Raw genomic sequence first — 9,710 nt, forward strand, 5'->3', positions numbered from 1 at the left:
ACTATAAAAAAAAAAGCATTATGAAATACAGGCTACGGATGCCTTAAGCAACATCGATATTGTCTACAATTCCCTCAGCTGTCTTTTAGCTGCTCTGTTGTATTTATTTTGTTCCTCTCTGCCTGATAGAAGAAAAAGAAAAAGGTAGATTCTCTTGAAAGTGCTGTTATAAGATTTCTACAGAGGCAGAGGTCAGCCAGGTCAGCTGTTAGGGAGTTAAAGTTGGAACAGTTACTTCCAAAAATGTGGTAATATAAATTTGTATATTTGTGTAATTATATTTGTTTTATTTCTTTAATAGTTCAACACATTTTGATTAAGTTGTACTTATGTATTCAATGGATAGTCACATGCTAAGCTAAAGTGCCTGCAATAAAATCATATCTAAAATTTCAATTCTGACTTTGTCACTATTTATCCACATCATGGTATTTCAGTTCTATGGTGAATGATTTGTAACTCCTGCTCTACATTTCCTTGTAGTAAAAGTTTACTTACTGACGTCCTGATATGTATTACTATTAATAATTTAATATGTCATTAGAGTTGTACTACAATTAACTAAATAGTATCTTTCTACAGGTCAAAGGGAAGTGCATTTAGGTAATAAGCAGGAATACATCAGGATGCAGGTAGTGAGAGGTCAGATGAGTCCACTTATACCAGCTTTAATATAGCCTTAAATATTTAGAAGTGTGATCTGTCTAAACACTTACCCCTAGGAGGGAAACTACCACACTAGCTGTCTGTGCTATTGTTATTGTATATTTGTGAGCTTGTAGATCTGCTATTTTCTCTACTTCCAAAAAATATATAAAATAGAAATTCAAATTCAAAAAATGTAAAACTTTTTAAGGTATAAAATTTGCCTCTGTATTGGGAAATGAGTGTGCATTATGTTATATAGTTTTTTATATGTTGTAACTTTTTTGCTGCTATCTTTGGGCAGGGCTCCCTTAAAAAATAAATCTTTTACCTCAATAATAATAATAAAGTCTGGTTTTAACAAGAAATGGCATGCTCAACTCAGAGTTAACTATGCACAGCAGCATATTCTCAGGGTTTCTGAGACATATGTGGTTGGGTGTGAGAGGTGTGAAGTGGTTTTTAGGACATGGCTAACACCTCAAGCTCATGCGCACGATGTCTGTAAATGTGAACCTGCTAGTTAATGTTGACAGGCTTTTTGACGAGTTAATCAGGGCACCTGCCCTCTCTAAAGTCTGTGCAAGGCCCTGGCATCTATTGTAGCATCAGGATATCTTGGTGGTATTGCCTCTTACCAGGATTAGTATTTATTTGTAATCACACCATGTCAGTGTCATATTGGCAATACAGAATGAGTTTGAAAATATTTTATAAACACTGTTACAAACATGCATACACAGTAGGTGCCGATCCCATGGGTCCCCAGGAGCCCGAGCACCCACAGAGAAAGCCGAGCACCCACAGGGAATGTGCCGGTCGGATGGTGAATGTGTAATGCTTTGTAACGTGCACAGGACGCATGATGTACCCGGTCATTCTGAACGGATTTCTGACATTAAAACTCTCTATGTATTCTATAATCTGCATTTGGCTCTCCGACAACAAACTATCATTACACCTGGGTAAAACTGAATCCATCCTCTTTGGGTCCAGTCCTAACCTTAACAAGGCTGAGAGCTTCACTGTCAAAGTGGGTGATGATGTTATCACAAGAAAGGAGGAAATTACCTACCTGGGTTCCATCTTGGAGGCAAACCTCTCCGGTAACAAAAACGCCGAAAGAGCGATCAAAAAGGTTAACCAAAGAACACGCTTTTTGAATAGGATTGGACGTCTAGTCAGTAAGAATACTCTGAAGATTCTTGCAGGGGCCCTCATACAAGGTTATTATGATTATGCATGCACTTCATGGTACCACAACACCTCCAAGGCCTTAAAAACAAGGCTCCAAACATCCCAAAACAAACTAGTAAGTCTACTTCTTGGCCTCAATCACAAAACCCATCTAACCCCTGCTCATTTTGCTAGGATTGGATGGCTTAGGGTTGAGGACAGAGTACAGCAACTTGCTATGGGCCTGGTCTTCAAGATACACCACAACATTGGGATACCCCTGTATTTGTCTAAATACTTCCTAAATGTTAATGAAGTCCACGATCATAACACCAGAGGCAGCTCCACAAATCATGTGCAACCCAGATTTGGCTCAACAAAGGGAATGAACTCGTTCTCATGCTATTCATCAAAAATGTGGAATGCCCTACCAAAAGGAGTAAAGGAGTGTAAAACCCTACTCACTTTCAAAACTGCCCTAAAGATACACCTTCAGGAGGCTGCAATTTGAAAATGGCCCCTGTCTAAGTCTTAACCTACCCCCCCCCTACCCCCATGGAAGAATTTGTACTTCCATGTACTGATGTTCTCATGTCTAACTAAATAAAATGATTGTTAATTCCTTGTGCCTGTTATGTCATATCTATCATATATCATCAGCCAATCAAATGTTATGACTTGAAATGTAGGCTACACTTATTTACTTCTCTCTCTCTCTCTCTCTCTTGCTCCCTCGCTCTGTGTCGCTATCCGTCTCTCTCCTTGTCAAAGCCTTGTTCTCTCTCGATTTGAGAGAGAGAGAGAGAGAGAGAGAGAGAGAGCTTTTATTTCCTGTCTCAAAAGGTGGTTGACGTGCATGTTTCTCTGCTGTCTGTGGTGGGTGGGTGCACAGATCTAGGGTAGCCTACGTCTTTGTATCAGAGGAGAGCATTGTGCAACAACCTGTTCCTGAAACGGGCACACACACCAGCAACTACTAGGAGGAGCTCCCACAGGAAGAATCACTCTTTTTGTGTCTGTCTGTCAGTGTTAAAGATAGGCCTAATTTCAAACTATTCTTGTGTATCAAGTCAAGTTTATTGTTTTCCAGACAGGCCCACTGTGTGTCTTTTTGTCACACATGCACACATGCACACATGCACGCATGCGCGCACGCACACTACGGATGTTCCATTTGCACTTTAATACATGACTGCATGATTTCTTTGTAACACTAGTGTTGCAGCAGTGGCTTAGGAGGTAGAGCGGAAACCTCAATCCCTGAACCCCCCTGTGTTAGTGTTGAAGTGTCCTTGAGCAAGGCACTAAACCTAAACTGCTCCCGATTTGGTGCTTTGCAAGGTTTCCTCTGCCACCCCCCATCAGTGTGTGAATGGGTGAATAATACATTGTAAAGTGTTTTGGATAAAGGCGGTAAATAAAAGCACCATTCACCATTAACCATTAACAATGAACTAAAAGTCAGCAGTAGTTCAGTTTCATACTGTCCATTCTGAATCATAAACGTGTACAAGTAATGAAGGAGGTAACAACAACACATTCTGGTGGTTTTAACCTTGACTTCCTTTTTAGTTGTGTGTGCGTGTGTGTTGTTGATCTGGTTATAAGTCTAGATGTTAATGTACGTACTGGACAGACAAGCTCTGGAGACAAGTGAGTATGTCTGATGTACCACATTGTAACTTAGTAACAATGATACTTTATATATTCATTGACAGGATTGTATCTTATATACTGATACATGTTTGAGAAGGTAGCATGAGCTCACTTTCACTTCAAATCATTCAGAGATGTGAGTGAATAAGTGGTCTACACCTCACAGTGTGCTATTGTCATTGTATATTTTATTTAGGTTTATTTACTGTTATTAGAATTGTTACTTCATTGCTTTTTCATTTTTAGCTATTTGTGTAAACGTACTCTTGTATATCTAGCATGTAACTAATACAAATCTTGAATCATGTATACAAATAAATATACAAAACTTATAAACTTTGTGAAATCATATCACATATAGTGTAAATATGATGTATGATGTAACATTAACATTTATTGAGACTCTCAATCTCTGAGTAATCTGTACTCTAAATGTGTATAAGTAATGTGTGAAGACGAGGGAGGAAGGGAGTAAACAATACATTCTAGTGGTTCTCATCTTGATCTCTCTTTTTAGTTGTGGGTGTGTGTTGTTGATCTGGTTATCAGTCGTTAATGTAGACGTAATGGACAGACAAGCTTGTAAGGCAAGGCAAGGCAGGTTTTTTTGTATAGCACATTTCAACAAGGCAATTCAATGTGCTTTATATCAAACAGATTTTTCTGATTGGCTACAATTGGCTTTCAAAGTTTGCGGGAGGGGCCCGTTTTGCAAACAATACCACAAATAATGAGACCACCGTCTGATTGCCGTGAAAATGTGCACACATACTCCCAGTAGGGAGTATGTGTGCGAGATGTATGCGAGATCAAGATGTATCAGTCAGATTTAGCAGATTCCATTCCAATTGGCTATGACTGCTTTCCAAATTTTCTGGAAAATAATTGTACTCTTTGTGAAACTTGTGATGTTACAGTAAACTTGAGATTGAAGTTGACTCGGTTGCATGAGGCACTTTCAATTCAAACCATGGTTGTGAAGAGTGTCTTTCATTGCAGTTACTTGATGCTGGGGTCAGTTTTCACCTTAAGATACCATGAGGTTTCTAAAGACAATCAGTGTGATCCTGGACATTCTGATCTTGGTGCCTGGTAAGGACAGTTTGAAATGGTTTCATATTCACAGTGTGTTCATCCCTCATAGATTTACTAAATTACTTTCAAACGGCAAAGTACAAATTAAATACTACACATAGTTAAATGTTGTGGGTAATGTGCAGATAAATTCCATTCCATGCATTCCATTACATTATATTTTCATATTGAGGAAAATATCATGTCATGTTATCACAATCTAGTGGATCAACGGATTGAGGCCAGAAAGGTCAGAATTATTATGATAAAAAAGAACAATCATAAGATTTTTGTTTTTGTTGACAATTGTTTATTTGTCTGTGTGTCTTTTACAGGAGTTTGTAGTGGAGAGTATGGAGTGACCTTCACCAATCCATCTCCATGTGTCATGAGAGGCTCATCAGTAGATATTGGTTGTTCATATGACTACTCGGTGGGTCACACTGTCACTGATACAATCTGGTACTCCCAGGACCCTAAAAGTTTAACTAAAGCCATTGTACAACTGCCATATGAAGGTCGTATTCAATACATTGGTAATAAACACAAGGCATGTACCCTGAGGATCAATAACATACAAGACAGTGATGAGAAGATTTATTACTTCAGGTTTGTGACAACAGGTGATAGGATGTCCAGTCAACCAGTATCTTTGTCTGTAACAGGTAAACAAGAGTACTTTTTTAACCTTTCATGTAATCAAAGTCAAATCTTTCCTGACAATCTCACCAACCGACGTCCATCTTGTTTTTATTCTTCTGATCAGAACTGTCTGTACAGGTGACTCCTCCCACTGTGTCAGAGGGGTCATGGGTGACACTCACCTGTCAAACATCTTGTAAACCAAGACCCAACATTGTCTGGTTTAAAGATGGACAACGAGTATCCAACCCAGAATTCCAGGCCAACATAGAGGATGCAGGGAGTTACCAGTGTGCTGTTGAAGGACAAGAGACATGGAAGTCTGAAGCTGTGATGTTGGATGTGCAGTGTGAGTTTATATGAGTTCATGTGACGTCTTTCTTTTTCATTAATTTACATTTTATAAAAACGAATTATTCATAATATACTACTAATAATAATTTAGTATACAACAAAAACTACTACTACTAATACTAATAATAGGCTAATCATAATCATAATAATAACACCAATTTATAGTTTTTTTTATAACAAAATAGCAATGTCTAGTGTATGATCAAAAGTAATATTCTGTCATTTTGATGTGTATAAAGATGCACCAGTGAATGTATCGGTGGAGGTCAGTGCACCAGACAGTCCAGCAGAGGGCAGCAGTGTGAACTTGACCTGCAGCAGTGATGCTAACCCACCAGTACACAACTACACCTGGTACAAGAGGACTGGGCCTCCTGGTTCCAGCTCCCTGGTCCAGGTAGGGTCAGGACAGGTGCTGGTTCTGGCCTCTCTGCAGCCCTCCCACACTGGACTGTACTTCTGTCACACCAGGAACTCACTGGGAGAAAACAACTCTACTGAGGTGCTGCTGCACATGGACACAATAGACAGTGAGTAGACAGAGGAATGATTGTAATAACATGTACTTTACAGTCTGTAACCTGACAACTACATCTACTAAAGTGTGTAGTTTGTGTTTGTCCGTCCGTCCGTCCGTCCGTCCGTCTCTCCATTCCCTGTGACCACTCCCACAGTCTAATCTAGTCACTGTTACCTGCACACCTATTTCCACTTTCTTGTTAGACCATGCCAATCTATTCATCTTACCTCCTCCCCCCTCAACCGATCCGGTCACCTGATCATACCAAGTCTACCATACCAGCCCTGTATTTTAAAACAAAACCGGGGGCGCCACCATTCACTCCCTGAGTTCTCTACCTGTTCCTTGACATTGTTATTGTGTGTTTCTTGTTTCTTACACCCTGTTGTGCCTGACCGTTTGATCCTTTGTACCTGTGTTTCGATTCCGATCCTGTGCTACCTTTTTTACCCTTGCCTGTTATTTTGTGCTGGACATGATCCGTTTTGCTGTTGTCGTCTGCTTCCGAGTTCTCACCTGACACACACTGTGACTCTGTTGATAATTCATTTTAAACTTGGTGTAATTTTTCTGCAGTTGTTCTCATCCTTTGTGTTGGTATTGGAGTCAAAGTGTTGGCAGTGCTGGTGCTTACTTTGGTTATGTTGTGGACATGGTGAGTTTCCAGTCATTATATCTCATTAGTCATTAAAATGACAGTCTAATCCCAATACTCTATTATTGTGACATCATGCCCTAGTGTGTGCAAATAAGGGATAAGGATAATTAAGGATAATTCCCTTTTAACAGGTCGTTCATGAAAGTCCTTGCGGTCTTGTTTCCAATGAGAACCTGTGAGCAATTGGGGTTAAGAGTCTTGCTCAGGGACAAATTTCATATCATCGGCACATGTGCTGGGATAGCCTGGAATCGAACCTGGGGCAACCAGGGCCAGCTGGTTCCCTAGGCGGGCTCACTAACCACTCAGCTATGGCCGCCCCAAGGGAAGGGAATTGATCAAAGTCATGTGAGTGTGTTGGAGGTGCAACCAAAGGCACTTCTTCCATGGATTTGGCTCCTTTTTGTGGCTCGGGACTGGCGCTTGAAAACGATATTTGGACGTCCTCATTTTTCACAATCCAGGACCCTGCACTAGGATAGATCATTCTCTCAAACTTAATGCTGATACCTGTGTTGTTTGCACCTTCAAGACAATGGCTTGGCCACATCCTCAAATATCCATGCGTGTATCAAATAATTGAGCTACAGGTGCATTTCCCCAAAAATAATTATATTGTTTCTTTTCTGTAATATAGCCTAATTCTAAAAGTGAAACTTCATATATTGTATTCAGTACAAAAGGAATATTGTACTGTCAAGCCTTTTGGGGTTTCATCTTGATCTGAAAATAGAAAAAAATCTGTGTCTCAAAATATTAGAATCCTATATTAAAGTTGTCATGTGGGCATCACTAAAGTAAGATCCAGGTTTGATTGGTCAAATCCGGTTCCAAATGTGTTACAAACTTAACATTAATTTGATTGGAGGCGTAGTAAAAGTACAATTTCACTTTATGTGTAATGAATCTATTAATCTAATGAATGTTTCACTTTTTTGAAATGTTACTGAAAGAAATGCACTTTTCTAAGATATAATTTTTTTTTGTAATGGACCTACTGTATACTGTATATCCTGTTTTTGTCAGTATTGAGATATATTTTCAAAAAACCTTAAAACAACCGTTTTAAAATAATAAGTCTTTCTTTTAAAGGAAACAAGATTCTGGCTTGGACATAGCAGTGAGGAGAGCTAAGGTATTTTCATTGATTGCACTCATGTATAGGCCTACTGATGCATTTCATACATTATGATTTATTGATTATACATTTTAACATGTAAATGTATCATGTTTCAGGAGGACAGTCCAATTTATGTAAACGTCAGTGTAAACTGGGGTCGTAGACGAGGCTTCATCTCCTCTGCTGAGCAGGACACCAGGGTTGTAGAAGAGGAAAGCAACGTGTAAAGAAAGACAGAAGCATGAAGACATTCCTTTACATTTACAATAGACCAGGTGCTTATCAGTGTCTGCTGCCTGGACACTGAAATACAGCTTGACCTGAGATCAGCTATAGGCCAGAGAGGTGAGATGGTAGAGTGAGAGAAAGGGGAAGTGCATGCACCTCACACACCAGGGCCTGTAGTTCACGCACGCACGCACGCACGCACGCACGCACGCACGCACGCACGCACGCACGCACGCACGCACGCACGCACGCACGCACGCACGCACGCACGCACGCACGCACGCACGCACGCACGCACGCACGCACGCACGCGCACACACTTGCACACGCACACACACACATTGAGGAAGCAGCAGAGGAGTGGGTGAAATAGAGAAATTCAATATGGTAATAATGGTAAAGATGCTTTGGTGGAGTTGGGAATAGAAAGGGGAGAAACCAAGAGTCAGGGAGAGATAATGACACCATCAACATGTGGTTGTTTTTGTTTTTTGGAGCCAGAGTGGATGTGTTTGAAATCATTGGAACAGTCTACTCAAAACAGTTAGGGTGGATATGAAAAGGTACAATGAAAATATTAGGACATACTGAAGTACGGATGCCTTAATTCCAACATCCTTCCAAGATATTGTCTACAATTCCTTCATCTGTTTTTATAGCTGCTCTGTCATTTTTATTAAAAAAAAAAAAAAAAAAGGTAAATTCTCTTTAAAGTGCTGTTATAACATTTCTAGAGAGGCAGAGGTCAGCTAGGTCAGCTGTTAAGGAGTTAAAGTTGGAACAGCCGTCTACTCTGATTACTTCCAAAATGTGATAATATGATATATTGTATAATTATATTTGTTTTGTCTTTTCCTCAATAGTTCAACTAATTTTGATAAACTTTTACTTATGTATTCAATGGATAATCACCTGCTAAGCTAAATTACCAGCAATAAATACTTCAAAATTCAATTCTGACTGTCACAATTTGTCCACATCATGGTATTTCAGTTCTATGGTGAATGATTGTTACTCCTGGTGAACAGTAAAATATTATGTTATGCATGCTTGACATTGTGAAAGACTACATTTCCTTGTAGTAAAGGTTTACTTACTGATGTCCTGACAAGCACAACAACTAGTATGTTAATAGAGTGGTATTACTGTTAGTGCATTTAGAAAGCAGGGAAGACATCAGGGTGCAGTTGTTAGCGGTCAGATGAGTCCACTTATACTAGCTTTAATATAGCCTTAAATATTTAGGATTGTGTTACACTCTAATCCTAAGGACTGACATTAGGAGGGAAACTATAACAGTCCACACATACAGCAGGTAGCATGCTATTGTTATTGTATATATTGTGTTTACTAAAAGCTACATTAACTATAAACAGTGTGTAAATGCATTGAATACTAGTGTCAGTACAGTAGACAGTAAACTGTTTTGACCTGGTCACCCTATAGGTATAACACTGATACTAGATATCACAGGAATAAAATAAAATAAAAGCTCAAATATGTTATTATGAAAGTCCTATTTAGTTTGAGAAATGTCACTCTTGTTTTGAGTTCTCTATTTTACCCCAAACAATGTTTTTTAACTAAATAAATGGCATTCCAGGGAAATCGAAAGGGGAGCGCTTGTTTTTAGGCGC

General features: G+C 39.3%; 1 protein-coding gene across 1 annotated transcript; it reads left to right on the forward strand.

The window, feature by feature from the left end:
- Nucleotides 1-3,455: 3,455 nt before the first annotated feature.
- LOC308079026 (B-cell receptor CD22-like) lies at nt 3,456-8,072 on the forward strand (the record flags this gene model as incomplete). Its single annotated transcript, XM_080420363.1, has 8 exons — nt 3,456-3,474; nt 4,477-4,569; nt 4,887-5,216; nt 5,318-5,542; nt 5,787-6,077; nt 6,644-6,722; nt 7,818-7,860; nt 7,962-8,072. The coding sequence occupies exons 2-8, from the start codon at nt 4,515-4,517 to the stop codon at nt 8,070-8,072; spliced, it is 1,134 nt and encodes a 377-aa protein (XP_080276489.1). The 5' UTR covers nt 3,456-3,474; nt 4,477-4,514.
- Nucleotides 8,073-9,710: the final 1,638 nt, after the last annotated feature.

Source organism: Gymnoscopelus braueri, assembly GCF_963280865.1.
Source record: "Gymnoscopelus braueri genome assembly, chromosome: 22".
NCBI lineage: Eukaryota > Metazoa > Chordata > Actinopteri > Myctophiformes > Myctophidae > Gymnoscopelus > Gymnoscopelus braueri.